Below are 18,378 nucleotides of genomic sequence, written 5' to 3' on the forward strand. Positions count from 1 at the left end.
CATAAATGAAGAATATTGCATATTTAAATAAAAAATTGTTAACTTTTGTATTTCAGCAGACAGAGGGATGCCACGTAGCAAGCGTAGAGGACCTTCTAGCACAAATCATACTCCTATTGATATGTCAGTAGCTGGCGCACACGAAGACAGTTTACCTAGGCATCCTTCGAAACGATTAAGACATACCTCTAGGTAGGTTTGAGACTGTGTACCTCTTATATGAAAGTATTAATACTTATTATTATTCATTGAATATATAGAGTTACTTGTATACAATATAATTGCACGTATTGATGACATTTTACATAGTCACATTATAAAGATATCGAGAGAAATTATTAATTAAGGATAATATTAAAACATTTCAACTATATTTACAATATTTTACTTATTGTAATATTGTCTTATCATTCTTATATATGTAAATTATATGTAAGAGGCTTGTAAGATGTTTTTTATAATATATGTACAATATTTTTGTACACGCATAGTGCCAGAAGATATACAAAAACTGACGATATATCCAACGCGTCGGCGTTTTCTCAGAAGCGTTGCATCACTTGGTTTAGAGAGTATACCTCGCCAGACGATCCGGATACTCTTGGACCGGAAGGAATGGAGAAATTTTGCGAGGATATCGGTGTAGAACCCGAAAACGTAGTAATGCTCGTTCTTGCATACAGAATGAACGCTCGTCAAATGGGCTTTTTCACTCTGAGCGAATGGCTGAAGGGTTTCTCGGAACTTCAGTGCGATTCTATTAGTAAAGTACAACAAAAGCTCGAGTACCTAAGGAATCAATTAAACGATCCACACACGTTTAAAGGGATTTATAGATATGCTTACGACTTTGCCCGAGTATGTGCGATGTTATTAGAACGCACGCAGATACGCATTATAGATGTGTACAAATGTAATGTAGATACATTTGAATATCATTGTACAGTGTTTCTGATTTGTTTCACTTTAATTTTGCAGGACAAAGATCAACGAAGTATGGACATGGATACCGCAAAAGTAATGCTACAGCTGCTTTTGGGAAAACATTGGCCACTGTTCACACAGTTTGCTCAGTTCCTAGATCAATCCAAGTACAAAGTGATCAATAAGGATCAATGGTGCAACATATTAGAATTTTCACGTACAATCAATCACGATTTATCTAATTATGATTTAGACGGAGCGTGTAAGTGTATACAAGGAAAATGCTTATGCTAATGTTACGAAAGGCGTAAGAAATTATCTTGCATCTTCTGTTGTATAATGTATGATTCTTTTAGGGCCAGTAATGCTCGACGAGTTTGTTGAGTGGTTAAAAATTCAACGAGGCGAGGCATCGTCATCGATAGAAGCAAGAGGCAGCTGAAAGATCTTGTAAGAATAGTCCATTGAAATAAGAACAATTCGTTTCTTTATCATGATATTCTGTTAATAACAAAATTTCCGTTCATAAATCATAATCTCGCAACACTTAAATTATCGTCATTTGTACTAATTTTCTTTTCTTTTCTTTTTTTAAGAGATAATAACGTATTGTAAGTAGCTTAATATGATTTTCAGTATCTCCTATACGGACTCGGCTGAAAATCCTCGTTTAATATCGCTCTCAATTATTTATCACCATTTACAAATTAATCCTCTAGGATTTGTCGCAGAAAAACTCTTGTGATTAAAAATAAAACTATTTTGATAAGAGAGAGAGATTTACTTGTGCAATTTGTAAAAATAATTTGAGATATCATAAATTTTCAAGGATAAGTAAGTTGAGATAATACAACTTTTTGAAATTGTGTAATATTTAAGACGATGATTGCCATTTGACTTCCAGTGATTGTAGACTGCACATTTTATATCAATGCAGATTATAAAGATTCTTTTCACGTTATTTTTTCAATAAAATTATATATATCATTTAAATAAATCGATAATCGCCATGCTTTTACATGGCTTTCATATTACATGACTTTCACATTCCGTATCATTAAATTAATATCTGTATATTTATAAATATTCACAATTTTTGAACAAATTCTGTTGTTAACTTTCTGTGTACCTGTGTTGCAAATCTTATGTAATACTGACATTTTTTACAAAATTTAGGTATATATAATATTGTCAATCGGAAACATTTAAGAAATACGCGAATATCACTAAGTAGAAATCATTGGTGAAAGAAATAAGACATACATTATGGCACAGGTGCTACTACAACGTTTAGTATTCCTAAAAATGGTACCACAAAATGTCAATATCATGTGCTATTTAGTCAAAATTAAGTATAATTCCTGTAAATGCTAAAATTATGGATGTACATTAGAATAACGAATTCTTATTAAAACACAATAATATTTATTCAATGCAACTATTTCTCGATCTCTACCGATATCACAGTTTATGCTTTATTAATGGGGGGAGGAAGGGACAAAATTTATTAACAAAAAATAGATTTATTTCATAATTATTCACGTACAAAAGTTTCCCTGTTAATACGCGTCTAGATATAAAAATAACATTGTTTTATCCAGTAGTAATAACAATGTATGTATCTAAATCGACTATTATCTCGTTCAATTTCTGTGACCATCTCGTATCTCGAATCTTCAAGACTTAATATTTCGAATCACACACATCGCCAAGAATTTTTGCGAATATTTCGAAACTGAGTATGTGTGTGGTGGTTGTATAAAATAACTATACAAAATATATATTTGTGTTTGATAAAATGGCGCTAACGCGCAACTCACATTTCATGAATTTATGAAATTGACTATTGAATTTATATATGTCAATAAAGTCACCTGTAAATCAATTTAATGAAATGCAAGAAGACACATAGCAATCGACAATATCGATCATGGATTTTCGTTCAATTTTTAATGCCATGTTGGGAATATTTATATATTTCTGAATACTTGAATATTTTTCTTGTACATGTACCTCTATTATAAATAATTGCAATTAGTATCATATTAACAATGCATATAACTTTTGCATTTTTCTCATAGCTTATAAATACAATAAATACAAAATTTTTGGAAAGAAAATATTCATTAAATATTTGTAGATTTACATGTTGCAAGTAAGTTAAAAATGTAAATTATAATTCGTTCCAGTCTGTTGCAATATTACTGCCATCACTGGAGAATGTAATGTATTGGACGATATAATGAGGAGTGAATAAAATACCTTTTCCAATATTTCATTTATCTTTCTTGATTTCTATTCTTGTTTAAATTATGTTGCAATGTCATAGAGATGTATATCAAAAGTATATAAAAAACACAGGGAACCTTATTATTAAAATTCTCAATCTAAATTTAACATAAAACGTTTTTTTTTATATATAATGTACAATTTACAATTATTTACATATTACATATATATATATATATAAATGTTCTCTCTAAGAAAATTGTTAGGTCTAAATAATTTATCTAAATAAAATGGATATTAATAATATATGTTCTATGCACAAATAATTTTTTTAAAAAATATAGAGAGAATATATTTCGAAAATACTCGATGCATTTTATAACACAATTTCGATTAAAATGCTATATATATAATTATAAGAAAAATTGGCACTGTCCTAAAGTAAGGATAGAAATACTGCCGATAGTTAGTAAAAGACATAAATATCTACCTTTGATAGGTATTCTGAATAATTTGGCGCACATCTTCAGAGAAGATGTATATAAAAGTATACTATCGAGATCTTCTCCAGGAGTGGTTTGATACACGAACGGTCGGATACGTATCTCGTGTCCTACGGCTCGGATCATGGAGCAAGCATTCGTTAAGCGCGCAGCCTGAAAGAAAATAACATAGTCAAGAAAAATGATAATGTGATAGTATGTATAGTGGATGCAGTATATCCCACCTGTATAAATGGAGCAATCGATATCAAAATCCATAATACGATATTCATCACATTAACATACGTGATTGGATACATATCATTCGCATCATTGATATAGTATTGAAATAGCCATACAATACCCGCAGTAGCCCATGATAGATTCACTATAGTATAGATGCATACAGCTGGGCCTAATCCGTCATTGAAGTATTTCAACAGTTTCTTGAATTCGTCGATGTCCTGTAAGTCACGCGAACGGAAGAGGAAAGACTTTTTTTCGAGATACAAAAAATATTATTGGTACATATGAATCACAAACCCTCATCCAATCGATGGGTAGTAAGATATGCTGAAGCAACTTTCCACGTAGAAAGTAAAGGTGCGACATCAACAGCTGTCCTTGCAAGCAATAACTTGTTATAATTGTTCCCTGTATCATGTCTTGCCATAAGTTTTTTTTAAAATGGCGCTAACGCGCAACTCACATTTCATGAATTTATGAAATTGACTATTGAATTTATATATGTCAATAAAGTCACCTGTAAATCAATTTAATGAAATGCAAGAAGACACATAGCAATCGACAATATCGATCATGGATTTTCGTTCAATTTTTAATGCCATGTTGGGAATATTTATATATTTCTGAATACTTGAATATTTTTCTTGTACATGTACCTCTATTATAAATAATTGCAATTAGTATCATATTAACAATGCATATAACTTTTGCATTTTTCTCATAGCTTATAAATACAATAAATACAAAATTTTTGGAAAGAAAATATTCATTAAATATTTGTAGATTTACATGTTGCAAGTAAGTTAAAAATGTAAATTATAATTCGTTCCAGTCTGTTGCAATATTACTGCCATCACTGGAGAATGTAATGTATTGGACGATATAATGAGGAGTGAATAAAATACCTTTTCCAATATTTCATTTATCTTTCTTGATTTCTATTCTTGTTTAAATTATGTTGCAATGTCATAGAGATGTATATCAAAAGTATATAAAAAACACAGGGAACCTTATTATTAAAATTCTCAATCTAAATTTAACATAAAACGTTTTTTTTTATATATAATGTACAATTTACAATTATTTACATATTACATATATATATATATATAAATGTTCTCTCTAAGAAAATTGTTAGGTCTAAATAATTTATCTAAATAAAATGGATATTAATAATATATGTTCTATGCACAAATAATTTTTTTAAAAAATATAGAGAGAATATATTTCGAAAATACTCGATGCATTTTATAACACAATTTCGATTAAAATGCTATATATATAATTATAAGAAAAATTGGCACTGTCCTAAAGTAAGGATAGAAATACTGCCGATAGTTAGTAAAAGACATAAATATCTACCTTTGATAGGTATTCTGAATAATTTGGCGCACATCTTCAGAGAAGATGTATATAAAAGTATACTATCGAGATCTTCTCCAGGAGTGGTTTGATACACGAACGGTCGGATACGTATCTCGTGTCCTACGGCTCGGATCATGGAGCAAGCATTCGTTAAGCGCGCAGCCTGAAAGAAAATAACATAGTCAAGAAAAATGATAATGTGATAGTATGTATAGTGGATGCAGTATATCCCACCTGTATAAATGGAGCAATCGATATCAAAATCCATAATACGATATTCATCACATTAACATACGTGATTGGATACATATCATTCGCATCATTGATATAGTATTGAAATAGCCATACAATACCCGCAGTAGCCCATGATAGATTCACTATAGTATAGATGCATACAGCTGGGCCTAATCCGTCATTGAAGTATTTCAACAGTTTCTTGAATTCGTCGATGTCCTGTAAGTCACGCGAACGGAAGAGGAAAGACTTTTTTTCGAGATACAAAAAATATTATTGGTACATATGAATCACAAACCCTCATCCAATCGATGGGTAGTAAGATATGCTGAAGCAACTTTCCACGTAGAAAGTAAAGGTGCGACATCAACAGCTGTCCTTGCAAGCAATAACTTGTTATAATAGTTCCCTGAATCATGTCGTGCCATAAGGTACAAACGACCAACAATACTTTCAGCGTTATCTTCACTTGATATGGACTTGGTACAAAAGATGAAACATAAAAATAACTCAATCTTTTCGAACATTTTTCATTCTATAAGCAGATATTGATGTGTATTAGCAATATAGCTACCTATTCTCCACCCACTGAAACGTTATATTTTCCTTTGCCATCTGAATATTCACAGTAATCAATGCTGTGATCATCCACACTATGCTCAAAGCTATGAACAACCATAATATATGTACAAGACGCTTCTGATTGCCCCGATTTATTGGATTCGAGGAGAGCAGGAACGCTCTCTCCATGAGACTTTGCAGCTGTTCGTTTTCTTTAATGCGAAACAAGTATATCGTGTACAGATATGCGACTAGATGTAATATACTTGGAATCAAGTAGCTGAATATCACATTTCCATAGCAGGATGGCTCTTTTTCATCAATATTTTGCTCTTGCAGTAATATTTTGTAACAGAATCCACGATCTCTCCTGCAAAACGGCAAACATTTCTTTTATTTTAGCATAAACAAATTATTTATTAAAACAAGATAATAATATACTGAGATATAATTACATATATATATATATATAATTTTTTTTTATTGGTATATATATAAAAATTTCTTTAATATTTATATTATATATATAAATTTTTTATTTTTTTGTATATATTATTCTTATGTGTAAAGAGAGAGAAGCATGCGTAAAAAAATAGGATAATAAATGATATTACCTAAAACAGGCCATATATTGTAAAACGTATCCAATACATATAAATACAGTGACTTGAAGAGTATGCAGGTTCGCCAGAATAGAACATTGTAAGGAATGGTCAGAGTCATCACTGCTGGTTGGTCTTAATCCCATTACACTCAACAATCTCAGGTATGGTTTGAGTATTTTGTGTTTACAATAATGAAGTATTGCAGATGTACTGATAAAATTTTCATAATCCTCAGTGATCTCATCCACCTGCTGCGTGCAATGGACAGAGCATTTATTAAAAGTCTCTATGCTGCATATCATAGAATCTAAATCAGATAATGAGACCAAGATATAGAATTTATCGAAAATTATGGTATTGAATTTAACGAAAATAGTAACTTACAGTGCTTTGAAAAGTTGTTGTTATACTTGTTAATATCGAAGGGGCGGAGATCTCCGTACCTTCCTCATGATTCTGCTGAGGTGGATCTTTACCATTTTTGGGCTTACTATTAGATTTTACCTATGAATAATTTCATTATTATTAAAATGTTTTTGTTATAAATTATATATAAAATATAAAAAGAGAAATTTACCTACACACTTTATTTCATTAATTTTAATATCTTAAAAATAACTATATATTAAAAGAGTTCAATTTCAAATATATCGTAAAAGAAGAAGTTGAATAAGCTCTATGAATGTTTATAGTTTCACAGGATATTTTGAAATTATATTTTAACCACAGTTTATAAATACATACAAAATAAATTCATTTATCTTCACATTAAAATAAAAATAAATCCCCGTTATAACTTAATCCCCGTTATAAATTCAGTTGAAAGACTATTAAATCGATATATTGAGAAATGAAAAATTGTATCTTCAGTTATTTTGTAAAGTGGTAATAGAATCTTTCAAAATAATCAACTTTATTTTTTATAAGTTTCTTGATTTGAATATCAGAGTTTTAATCATACGTTCTAATAATAAAATAAAGAAATTAAAAAAAGATAAAATTGATTAATTTGAGTTTTGAGAGGCTCGATTGTAACTACAAGACTATCAGCAATCTATTGTAATATTATTTATTGAAAAATTCTTACTCGCCAATCAAAATAATATAGTTGACAACTTACCAACGCCATTTAAAACTCCTTGATCAAGGAGCACACATTGCTCTTGAAAACTTGGAAAGAAAATATTTGTATCAATAGAGTGTTTGACATGTGGCTCACTCTAGTACATGGATATAAATGATATCAGTTTTCTGATGACATTTCACCTTGGATATCTATGCGTATCACAGCTAACGATAAACAAAAATTATTGCAGTAATATGGTGCATTGAAACAAATAATGAATAGATAAAAATTTTTATATATATATATTTACATTTAGAAAAATTATTTACAACATTTACAAACAAATTTAATAGAAAAGGGCATTTAACATTAGGATTAATTTGTAAACTAATATTTTTTCTTGAAAATACTTCTTGCAGGTCGTAATACGTTGTATTCTTTCCGGTGATGTCTCGTTTCCGCGGATCGTTTTCTCTATATAAGTAAAAAAAAAAAAAAAATTATAAAATAAAAAAAAAATCGAAATTAGAGTGTTTGACATGTGGCTCACTCTAGTACATGGATATAAATGATATCAGTTTTCTGATGACATTTCACCTTGGATATCTATGCGTATCACAGCTAACGATAAACAAAAATTATTGCAGTAATATGGTGCATTGAAACAAATAATGAATAGATAAAAATTTTTATATATATATATTTACATTTAGAAAAATTATTTACAACATTTACAAACAAATTTAATAGAAAAGGGCATTTAACATTAGGATTAATTTGTAAACTAATATTTTTTCTTGAAAATACTTCTTGCAGGTCGTAATACGTTGTATTCTTTCCGGTGATGTCTCGTTTCCGCGGATCGTTTTCTCTATATAAGTAAAAAAAAAAAAAAAATTATAAAATAAAGAATACATCGATATTGTTTTATATATTCTGATTAAATTAAATATTAATAGACGCACCTTTCCAACAACAAAGGTCATCTCTCTGCTACCACGCGAACCGGACACTTTAACGTTATGTGTCTCTTCACTTTCCAATCTCTCACCAAATGTCGCTCTATGGAACATTACAATTTTATATAAGAGTTAAAATAATGCAAACGCTTATAATATATAAAACAAAATAAGATAGCATATTTACTTGTTCTGTTTCTTTTTCTCCAGTCCACCCTCTTGGAACTTTACGTCATGCTTAATTTCGTCTAATTCTGTTTCATTCTTTGTAGTCGCATTATTATCCTCGTCGTCACTCTCTTGCTCCTTCTCTCTTTCATTTTTTCTCATTAATCGATAATTCTTTCGCACTTCTTTAACCCATCCTTTATCATCATCTGAACTATCATCGTCAGGACTATCATGTATAAAGCTTTCATCCGAGCTATTGCCTTTATTAAAAAGGAAAATGGTTCAGTATAGAAAGTTTTTTATATATGAAAAAGAATTTCCTCTCACAAAAAATATAATTTTGAATTTTTTTTACCTTGTGGTTCATCCTCGTCAGGCTTATCTTGTACCTCTTCCTCTTGTACCAATTGCTGCCTTAATTTTTTAGCTTTACTTTTATCAAGTTGAGAAATGACAGGATTTAATAAAGCAAACTCCTCAGAAGTTTTATCAATTTGGAATTCAGGATTACTAAAGAGAGCTTTAAATCGCTCGTCTTTCAGTAGATTAGAAGACGCTTGTTTCTTCTTGTTTTTAATGCTTGTGTTATCCATCAGCTTCAATGCCAATTCTTGATTTACACTTGGTAACTTTTGTACCTGTACATTCCAAAACATGTTATAAAAAAATGCAAATCTTAATATATTATATACTAAATATATAAACTAAGATTAAATTAAATGATACCTGTACTCTGCTGACAGCTTCCTCTTTAATCTTCTCGCGGATTCTCTTTTTCTTATATTCTTCAAATTCAAATGGTTTCATTACATCTCTTGCTTTTCTATACAATCGTATATCTACAAAGTAACCATGCATATAAGCCCTGAGTAAATTAGTGCCTTTCAGATGTGAGAGACCTAATTCATCCAATTCCTTCTCGGTTATAAATTTATAATCATCATAAATAATGTCATAATTCAATTCTTCCAATTCTTCTGTGAGATTGTCGAGGAAACTGCACCAATAAGGAGCAGGGCCAAGACTAGGAATGTAATATATTTGCATCTTTGTAGTTTCATTAGACATCAGAAGCATTCCGGTATTTGGTATAACACATAAATCATTAAAGTTATATTGAGCTTCTATGGAAGTATAATTTTTTCCCTGAAAAAAAATAAAGCACATAATAATTTTATAATGAAATTATATAATTATAATAAATCATGATTTTATGGAATAATTTGAGATTTCAACAAAAACATGAAAACTCGAAGAAACTTCACTTACAGTATCCTTCTCCCATATTTTCACTATAGAACTGTCCATAGAGTAAACAAGATCCATCTTTTGGTGGAACTCTATGCATTTAATTGGCAATTCATACATATGATCTTTAACCAAAAATGGTTTACTAGACCTTATGTCAAATAATAGTACTTGTCCTGTTGATGTGCCAACCCCTAAATTCAAACCTCCTTGAAATTTCAATGCTGTAATAGCAGGAACTGTTTCTAATCTAATAAATTGTATTAATTTGTATTAATTTGGGAGTTGCATTTGAAAAAAAGTAAAATTTTCTATTCTTATGTCTTACTTGTTTTGAGTAATACAGTGTAAGGCACAGTCAAGTACACCCACTCTATTCCTGGCTCTTGGATCCCAAGCTTCAACTTTTCCTTCCTGAGTGCCAACTATGAGTAAGTGATGCAACGGGTTTATTTCACATTTATTTATCGATGTCGCTTCCGTTTCAAACGGTTGCAGAAATTGACCACGTTCAAGGTTTATTCTATATATCTTATTACTGCAAAAAGATATAATCATTTTCTATTGTATTTCACAAAGATATATGCATTTTTAAATATATATATATATATATAAATGTATGTATTTATATTAATAATATATGTATACATATATAAATTTACTTAAATGACAGTTATAGTATAGATATATGCAATCATACAAAGCTTTTGGGGGACTGACCTATCGCCTACAATAAAAGTATCACATGATGGATAATGATATTTCAAATCTCTTCCAAAATTTGGTACCCTGAGCCTATAATATTTCCCATGTGCAGCATGAAATTCCACATGGCGATCGCAGTGCAGAAATATTAACTGGAATAAGATATAATAAAAATAAGCAAACTATTCCAATTATTTAATCATTTTATAAGCATTATTCTAACTGGCAAATTTTTATACAGAGTTAAAAAATCAAAGTACAATTAACTAAGTAAAAAATTAATTTATACAAATTGTTTTATGTAAGACTTTTCTTCACAACATTCGTACTTACTTTACTATAATCATCTGATAATATTTCAAAAGCGACCACCTCAGAATCAAAACACCTCTCGAATTTCAATGCCAGATTATGAACATCAAAACACTTTACACGTGGTTTGTAAATGCCTGTTACTAGGATATGCTGCTCATCTTTTGATATCTTAAGAGATGTGCTTATACCAGGCATGTCAAAGTCTTGGATAAGATCGATACGTCGTCGTATATCTATTAATAATCAATTACAATATTAAATATATTTTGAAAAAAAGTAAAAGCAATTTTTTTTAGTATAAAATTACGAATTGTTATAGTATATTCTTTCTATATATAATATATATTTAAAGTTATTATATATACTTATATATATATAATATGTATACTATATAAAATACTCTAAATATGCATAACTTGATAAATTTTTGTACATTAATTAATAATTCCCTCTTACCGACATTCTTTTTTGATAAACTTCTTCTCTTTCGCTCAGACAACCACTGTAAAACATTAAAATACACAATGAGATTCTATGCTAACCTAAAACGATTTGACGCAAACATGTACATCATAATAATTTTACCTCAGGAAGAGATTTCCCAGCGCTAAGATTGTAAATTTTTATATTATTTGGTGCGGAAACCTGCATCTTAGCCGGGATGCACAAACTCTATTTTGGAAACGTGGGAGCACGTGGGGATTAATTTCAACGCCGCTCGATGAATGCTGATGAACGCACAACGCACAACGCAAGACGATATGAAAACAAACTGCCAACTGCCAAAAGTTCACGCAAAAAACTTCCTAGGAACTCTAGAAATTCTCTATTCGATCACTAATCGGTATGTTCGAAAAACTCATCGTCCAATGAATGTATATTATTCTAAAATTAATATTTTCTATCTTTTGGTTGAAATGAGACTATATATATTGCGCAGAATAAGAATTTTTGGAGGTCTTATTAGAATTATTAAATACATTTTTTTTTTATTAACACGTTATTATATACATTCATATCCTTCCTTAGGAATCTCACCGTTTCTTCTTTTTTTCTAGTTTACTGAGATCCCTAAATATCTCCTTCTTCATCTGCTTTTGCTTCTTCATCTTTTTGGCTTCTTCCTCCGCTACTCGCGCCTGGTACGCCGTTATCCTCTTCGTCATGACCTCCTTTGTCTGCTTCTGCTTCTTCGCGTAATTCGTCCTGATCATCCTCATTAAACGCGCGACGTTCTCTTCGTTGGGCTCGCGTACTACGGCAACTCGGCCTTGTTTAAACTTGGACTTGCGCAAGTGCGGTACGGATTGGAGCTTAGGTTTATCCCTGTACGGAAGTTCCTTTTGCAACTTGCGCGGAATGGACAGCGGTTTAAACACTTTGACGTCCCGTGTAATCGGCGTATACATGGAGTCCGTGTTGGCCACGGCGTGAATGTTTCTCTCTCGCTTCAACTGACCCGTAGTCTTCATTCCTCGCCACTGATTCTTCTCCGCAGGCGGGAGTAACAGCGACGTCACCGAATTGTAGAAACGCGGCACGTCGACCTTATACCATGTCCTGCAAAATACTATGTCGCTTAGCATGATTTTGTCTTCGAACGTAGCGCGGAAGCAGCCCTCCGGTTTAGCAACCGCCTTCTTGATCTGACCGCGAATACCCGAGACTGTCTTGATCCGAGCGCCCTCGAACTTGGCCACCTCGAGCGCGCTATTGAACATATCTTTGATAAACGCGGTCTTGCGATAGATCTTCATGGGTACGCCGGTAAGCTTGAGTTTCTTCACCACCTGCGTGCTCTTGTCCAACTCCACGATCGAACCGGTCGCCGCGATACGGAAACCCGGTTCCTTACTCGCGACGTCCTGTATCGCTAAAATTCCAGTACTTTGCGGAGTGATCGGGCCCCAAAAATGGCTAATGCACGCCACATGCTCCGGTGTGTACTTTAACATTCGATGGCGCAGATTGTCCTCCAGTTTCGAGTAGATTGGCAATGATTGGAATCTACGCCAACCCACAGAGAATATGAGCGGATCGCGACTCTTCAGGATCTTCGAGTACCATCGGTGCTTCTTGATTCGCGCCTGCACGTAGCCGATGTTCTCTTCGCCGTGCAACAGACCGCCGATGATTATTGGATACGTTGGATCCAAATTCGTGATTAACTCGCACGGCACCGCTTCGAGCTCCAAACGTACATACATGCCGGGACGATAACCTTCCAGCTGGACTCTGACATCGTCATCCAGTCCTTCGAACTCGGACTTGTTGATACCTGCTTGTCTTTCCACTTCGGCTTTTAACTCGTCGTAGTATGTTTTCTTTTCCGTATTATCGTACTCCGCGTTAAACTGCTCCTTCAGTTTTCTCTTCTTCTCCAGAAGCTTTTTCTTTTCTTCCGCCTCTTCCGCCGATAGCTCCTTAGGAGTTGAGTCTTCCGCTTTGTGCGTCTCTCCGGTCTCCAGATCCTCAAAGTCACCGTATAGATCCTCGTCGTCCAACTTCAAAAGCTCCTCGGCATCCTCCGATTCCTTCCATTTACCCGTCACGAAATGGTTAATTATTAGCGCTTTGTTCTCCTCTTCCAGCCAATCGCGTGAGCTCTCTGTAGAAAAGAAAACAGACTCTTCTTGATTTTGCAATTCTCGCTCGTGTATCTTCTGATTTTGTTGTTCTTGAACCACTCGGAATATCTCGCCTATATCGTCAGGCTTCTCATTATCTTTCTCCTCTTTCTTCTTTTCCGTCACATTTGCGCTCTTGTCAAATACGCCGTAAACCATCTTCATCAAATTCACATTATTCTGTTGACGATTGACGAACGCTTCTTTCGCTTTCTTAGCTAAATTTCTCTTCCACTTTAACTCGTCCGTGACTTCCTCTTCGCTTTCGTCCATCTCAATGTCATCTTTTTCTCCTCCTTCTTCATCGTCTTTTCCGTTTTCTTCGGATGCATTTTCCTCGAAATCACTAGCCTGATCGTTCATCTCTAATCCCGCGCGCGAGTCTTCATCACTGAGCTCATCAAAACTTTCGTCCTCATTGTTCTGTTTCGAATTTTCCTTAGTTGATTCTAGAAAATTCAATGCTTCTGAAATCTTATTCTTTATCAGTTTGTCTGATTCCTTACTCAGGGAATGATATACATCTGTACTTTTTTTAAAATCATTTTTCTGATCGCCCGTTAATTCAGATTCATCGAGATTGTCATTTTCAATAGTTGCATTAATCGAAGTTTTATTAGAATTATTAAATACATTTTTTTTTTATTAACACGTTATTATATACATTCATATCCTTCCTTAGGAATCTCACCGTTTCTTCTTTTTTTCTAGTTTACTGAGATCCCTAAATATCTCCTTCTTCATCTGCTTTTGCTTCTTCATCTTTTTGGCTTCTTCCTCCGCTACTCGCGCCTGGTACGCCGTTATCCTCTTCGTCATGACCTCCTTTGTCTGCTTCTGCTTCTTCGCGTAATTCGTCCTGATCATCCTCATTAAACGCGCGACGTTCTCTTCGTTGGGCTCGCGTACTACGGCAACTCGGCCTTGTTTAAACTTGGACTTGCGCAAGTGCGGTACGGATTGGAGCTTAGGTTTATCCCTGTACGGAAGTTCCTTTTGCAACTTGCGCGGAATGGACAGCGGTTTAAACACTTTGACGTCCCGTGTAATCGGCGTATACATGGAGTCCGTGTTGGCCACGGCGTGAATGTTTCTCTCTCGCTTCAACTGACCCGTAGTCTTCATTCCTCGCCACTGATTCTTCTCCGCAGGCGGGAGTAACAGCGACGTCACCGAATTGTAGAAACGCGGCACGTCGACCTTATACCATGTCCTGCAAAATACTATGTCGCTTAGCATGATTTTGTCTTCGAACGTAGCGCGGAAGCAGCCCTCCGGTTTAGCAACCGCCTTCTTGATCTGACCGCGAATACCCGAGACTGTCTTGATCCGAGCGCCCTCGAACTTGGCCACCTCGAGCGCGCTATTGAACATATCTTTGATAAACGCGGTCTTGCGATAGATCTTCATGGGTACGCCGGTAAGCTTGAGTTTCTTCACCACCTGCGTGCTCTTGTCCAACTCCACGATCGAACCGGTCGCCGCGATACGGAAACCCGGTTCCTTACTCGCGACGTCCTGTATCGCTAAAATTCCAGTACTTTGCGGAGTGATCGGGCCCCAAAAATGGCTAATGCACGCCACATGCTCCGGTGTGTACTTTAACATTCGATGGCGCAGATTGTCCTCCAGTTTCGAGTAGATTGGCAATGATTGGAATCTACGCCAACCCACAGAGAATATGAGCGGATCGCGACTCTTCAGGATCTTCGAGTACCATCGGTGCTTCTTGATTCGCGCCTGCACGTAGCCGATGTTCTCTTCGCCGTGCAACAGGCCGCCGATGATTATTGGATACGTTGGATCCAAATTCGTGATTAACTCGCACGGCACCGCTTCGAGCTCCAAACGTACATACATGCCGGGACGATAACCTTCCAGCTGGACTCTGACATCGTCATCCAGTCCTTCGAACTCGGACTTGTTGATACCTGCTTGTCTTTCCACTTCGGCTTTTAACTCGTCGTAGTATGTTTTCTTTTCCGTATTATCGTACTCCGCGTTAAACTGCTCCTTCAGTTTTCTCTTCTTCTCCAGAAGCTTTTTCTTTTCTTCCGCCTCTTCCGCCGATAGCTCCTTAGGAGTTGAGTCTTCCGCTTTGTGCGTCTCTCCGGTCTCCAGATCCTCAAAGTCACCGTATAGATCCTCGTCGTCCAACTTCAAAAGCTCCTCGGCATCCTCCGATTCCTTCCATTTACCCGTCACGAAATGGTTAATTATTAGCGCTTTGTTCTCCTCTTCCAGCCAATCGCGTGAGCTCTCTGTAGAAAAGAAAACAGACTCTTCTTGATTTTGCAATTCTCGCTCGTGTATCTTCTGATTTTGTTGTTCTTGAACCACTCGGAATATCTCGCCTATATCGTCAGGCTTCTCATTATCTTTCTCCTCTTTCTTCTTTTCCGTCACATTTGCGCTCTTGTCAAATACGCCGTAAACCATCTTCATCAAATTCACATTATTCTGTTGACGATTGACGAACGCTTCTTTCGCTTTCTTAGCTAAATTTCTCTTCCACTTTAACTCGTCCGTGACTTCCTCTTCGCTTTCGTCCATCTCAATGTCATCTTTTTCTCCTCCTTCTTCATCGTCTTTTCCGTTTTCTTCGGATGCATTTTCCTCGAAATCACTAGCCTGATCGTTCATCTCTAATCCCGCGCGCGAGTCTTCATCACTGAGCTCATCAAAACTTTCGTCCTCATTGTTCTGTTTCGAATTTTCCTTAGTTGATTCTAGAAAATTCAATGCTTCTGAAATCTTATTCTTTATCAGTTTGTCTGATTCCTTACTCAGGGAATGATATACATCTGTACTTTTTTTAAAATCATTTTTCTGATCGCCCGTTAATTCAGATTCATCGAGATTGTCATTTTCAATAGTTGCATTAATCGAAGTTTTCTTCTTTTTCTTCTGTCTCACATTGCCTTCCTCATTACTTTTTCTCTTAACGGCTTTTCCATTTGGTTTTCCCGAAATTTCCTCGTCACTGGATTCATCTTCATCGTCATCTTCATCATTTTCGCTTATTTCATCGTCATCATCGACATCATCGTTGTCATCGTCTTCATTTTCATGTTTCGCCTGATCATTATCGTCATCTTCGTCTTGGACATTCTCAGATCCCGCACCTGCTTCATCATTAAATATTACTTTCCGCCGAATCCTTCCATTATCCATTACTAATTCGCCCGAGTAGGGAGCCATGCTTTCATTCACGTCCTCTGACTTTATCGGCGCGGCATCACTGAACAATTGCAGTTCGCTGTGTTGCAATTTCTGATCAAGCGTCTCCTGCGTATCCATCAGAGCGCCCGCTAATCCTGTATCCTCGTCCTTGTAAGAATGGCTTCCGCCCAATTCCACATACACTGCATCCTTATCATAAACTATACCGCCGACGCCGGAAAACGGGGCATAAATTAGTCGTTCCTTTTCCACTAAAGCTCGCTTCTTTATCTGTTCTGGAAGTGGACAGGGATCCGGTAGAAAATTCACGTCCTTGATTCTCATATCCCCACAACCTGGTATATGAATGGATGTCTCTTTGTTCAAAGGAATTCCTCTGACATACCTAGAAACAAATATCATGAATTATTTTTAAAAATATATGATTAAAATTTTAATATATAAAAATATAGATTACTTTAAAAATATGTTTCAGATACAAGCATAACTTAAAATAAAAAATTCAAATTATTTTTATCCATACCCGTACAGACTAACAGTTCTGTCAACTTTTTGATTCTTTCTAATTAATTCTGGCGATGTCAAGTCTTCTATTCTGTCAGCAAGTATATAGGGATGAGTGGTGCGCCAAGTCAATGGCCTAAATTTTATAACCGATATAAAACGCGCCAAATTCTTTATCTCCGTACGAAGATATTCATCGTGCAGCAATCCAGACAGGTAGAACAATTTGGAACCAGCATACACTTCTGTCCAGAAGCGATGCTTCAGTGTCTTCTTGGTTTTCCTCATTTGTTTCGCATTCTTTATCAAATCCAGGTGAGTGAGAACACCCATTATTCTGGGCATGCCGTGCACCTGACATATATTTAAAAATTCAAATATTTCCATTTCAAATCCAAAGGAGGCATCCACCAGCAAAAGCACCAAGTCTGCCACTTTGGCAATATCGATCATGCTGTTTACATCATTGTTGCATTCCATGAATGTGATTCTTCGTTTCTTGCCGGACACGACAGTGACCGGACCAAGAATATTGGTCAGAGGCTGTCTGACGTAACTCTTAATTAAACATTGAATAACCAGAGATTTTCCCACTTTCGGTGGACCTACCACAGCCACCAAGATCGGTGGCGGCTCTAAGGGTGTTCTATCAACTAAAGGTATGTGCTGTTTCTTTGTTTCGAGATCTTGCTTGCGCCTAAATTTTCTCTCTGCTTTAATCGCGGAGTTAAATGTGAACGCTTTCGGATTCTTCGGTTTATCCGATGTTGTGTCCTGTTCCTTTTTAGCCTTTTTCTTTTCTGCCTTGCGGCCCGCATTGCGATCTCTATGACTCTTATGTTTTACTGTGTCATCGTCCATTGTTTTTCCTTTTTTATAAGACTTGCTTCAAACTCGAAAAAGTTACTTAATACACGTACATCTTAACATTTAATCATCCAATTCAATTTTAGG

At 34.8% G+C, this 18,378-nt stretch overlaps 5 protein-coding genes and 1 pseudogene across 8 annotated transcripts; 1 reads left to right on the forward strand and 5 right to left on the reverse strand.

The window, feature by feature from the left end:
* The first annotated feature begins 29 nt into the window (after window positions 1-29).
* Window positions 30-3,198, forward strand: LOC115245613 (DCN1-like protein 5). 2 transcript variants are annotated; one of them, XM_029824025.1, is made up of 5 exons: window positions 30-192; window positions 492-858; window positions 979-1,186; window positions 1,281-1,374; window positions 3,114-3,198. In XM_029824025.1, the coding sequence occupies exons 1-4, from the start codon at window positions 68-70 to the stop codon at window positions 1,364-1,366; spliced, it is 786 nt and encodes a 261-aa protein (XP_029679885.1). In that variant the 5' UTR covers window positions 30-67; the 3' UTR covers window positions 1,367-1,374; window positions 3,114-3,198. The 2 variants fall into 2 exon arrangements, with proteins under 2 accessions (XP_029679885.1, XP_029679884.1); XM_029824024.1 differs by having other exon boundaries at window positions 1,281-3,194.
* Window positions 2,432-4,298, reverse strand: LOC115245539. Its single transcript, XM_029823912.1, has 3 exons — window positions 4,179-4,298; window positions 3,881-4,099; window positions 2,432-3,809 (listed from the first exon to the last, which is right to left on the reverse strand). Exons 1-3 carry the CDS (start codon window positions 4,296-4,298, stop codon window positions 3,567-3,569), a joined length of 582 nt encoding a protein of 193 aa, XP_029679772.1. The 3' UTR covers window positions 2,432-3,566.
* Window positions 4,299-4,486: 188 nt separating this feature from the next.
* On the reverse strand, window positions 4,487-8,182 carry LOC115245610. Of its 3 annotated transcripts, XM_029824018.1 has the most exons (8): window positions 8,023-8,180; window positions 7,767-7,936; window positions 7,031-7,150; window positions 6,656-6,897; window positions 6,055-6,411; window positions 5,779-5,959; window positions 5,481-5,699; window positions 4,487-5,409 (listed from the first exon to the last, which is right to left on the reverse strand). In XM_029824018.1, the coding sequence occupies exons 2-8, from the start codon at window positions 7,773-7,775 to the stop codon at window positions 5,167-5,169; spliced, it is 1,371 nt and encodes a 456-aa protein (XP_029679878.1). In that variant the 5' UTR covers window positions 7,776-7,936; window positions 8,023-8,180; the 3' UTR covers window positions 4,487-5,166. The 3 variants fall into 3 exon arrangements, with proteins under 3 accessions (XP_029679878.1, XP_029679879.1, XP_029679880.1); XM_029824019.1 differs by having other exon boundaries at window positions 6,656-6,894; window positions 7,767-8,182; XM_029824020.1 differs by lacking the exons at window positions 7,767-7,936; window positions 8,023-8,180 and having other exon boundaries at window positions 6,656-6,953; window positions 7,031-7,145.
* A 204-nt stretch (window positions 8,183-8,386) lies between these two features.
* On the reverse strand, window positions 8,387-11,860 carry LOC115245609 (nucleolar protein 10). Its single transcript, XM_029824017.1, has 11 exons — window positions 11,696-11,860; window positions 11,567-11,612; window positions 11,129-11,343; window positions 10,811-10,947; window positions 10,419-10,628; window positions 10,112-10,340; window positions 9,569-9,988; window positions 9,198-9,480; window positions 8,859-9,102; window positions 8,678-8,774; window positions 8,387-8,583 (listed from the first exon to the last, which is right to left on the reverse strand). Exons 1-11 carry the CDS (start codon window positions 11,759-11,761, stop codon window positions 8,497-8,499), a joined length of 2,034 nt encoding a protein of 677 aa, XP_029679877.1. The 5' UTR covers window positions 11,762-11,860; the 3' UTR covers window positions 8,387-8,496.
* Window positions 11,861-12,077: 217 nt separating this feature from the next.
* LOC115245540 lies at window positions 12,078-14,352 on the reverse strand (annotated as a pseudogene).
* A 21-nt stretch (window positions 14,353-14,373) lies between these two features.
* On the reverse strand, window positions 14,374-18,285 carry LOC115245216 (ribosome biogenesis protein BMS1 homolog). The gene is made up of 2 exons (XM_029823424.1): window positions 17,444-18,285; window positions 14,374-17,305 (listed from the first exon to the last, which is right to left on the reverse strand). Exons 1-2 carry the CDS (start codon window positions 18,283-18,285, stop codon window positions 14,425-14,427), a joined length of 3,723 nt encoding a protein of 1,240 aa, XP_029679284.1. The 3' UTR covers window positions 14,374-14,424.
* Between the last annotated feature and the right edge of the window lie 93 nt (window positions 18,286-18,378).

This window comes from Formica exsecta, unplaced genomic scaffold (assembly GCF_003651465.1).
Source record: "Formica exsecta isolate Colony F162 unplaced genomic scaffold, ASM365146v1 scaffold122, whole genome shotgun sequence".
Taxonomy (NCBI): domain Eukaryota; kingdom Metazoa; phylum Arthropoda; class Insecta; order Hymenoptera; family Formicidae; genus Formica; species Formica exsecta.

Bases quoted from the DNA above. Each gene is read 5' to 3' on its own strand.
- LOC115245613 (XM_029824025.1), top strand. From the start codon at position 68: ATGCCACGTAGCAAGCGTAGAGGACCTTCTAGCACAAATCATACTCCT. The intron at 193-491 runs GTAGGTTTGAGA...GTACACGCATAG, and splicing joins CGATTAAGACATACCTCTAG to TGCCAGAAGATATACAAAAA. The intron at 1,187-1,280 runs GTAAGTGTATAC...TGATTCTTTTAG, and splicing joins TTATGATTTAGACGGAGCGT to GGCCAGTAATGCTCGACGAG.
- LOC115245539 (XM_029823912.1), bottom strand. From the start codon at position 4,298: ATGATACAGGGAACAATTATAACAAGTTATTGCTTGCAAGGACAGCTG. The intron at 4,100-4,178 runs GTTTGTGATTCA...CGTGACTTACAG, and splicing joins TACCCATCGATTGGATGAGG to GACATCGACGAATTCAAGAA. The intron at 3,810-3,880 runs GTGGGATATACT...ATTTTCTTTCAG, and splicing joins CGATTGCTCCATTTATACAG to GCTGCGCGCTTAACGAATGC.
- LOC115245610 (XM_029824018.1), bottom strand. The intron at 6,898-7,030 runs GTAAGTTACTAT...CATTGCACGCAG, and splicing joins CAACAACTTTTCAAAGCACT to CAGGTGGATGAGATCACTGA. The intron at 5,410-5,480 runs GTGGGATATACT...ATTTTCTTTCAG, and splicing joins CGATTGCTCCATTTATACAG to GCTGCGCGCTTAACGAATGC.
- LOC115245609 (XM_029824017.1), bottom strand. From the start codon at position 11,761: ATGCAGGTTTCCGCACCAAATAATATAAAAATTTACAATCTTAGCGCT. The intron at 10,341-10,418 runs GTAAGACATAAG...ACAATTTATTAG, and splicing joins CACTGTATTACTCAAAACAA to ATTAGAAACAGTTCCTGCTA. The intron at 9,989-10,111 runs GTAAGTGAAGTT...ATTTTTTTTCAG, and splicing joins AAATATGGGAGAAGGATACT to GGAAAAAATTATACTTCCAT.
- LOC115245216 (XM_029823424.1), bottom strand. From the start codon at position 18,285: ATGGACGATGACACAGTAAAACATAAGAGTCATAGAGATCGCAATGCG. The intron at 17,306-17,443 runs GTATGGATAAAA...ATTTGTTTCTAG, and splicing joins AGAACTGTTAGTCTGTACGG to GTATGTCAGAGGAATTCCTT.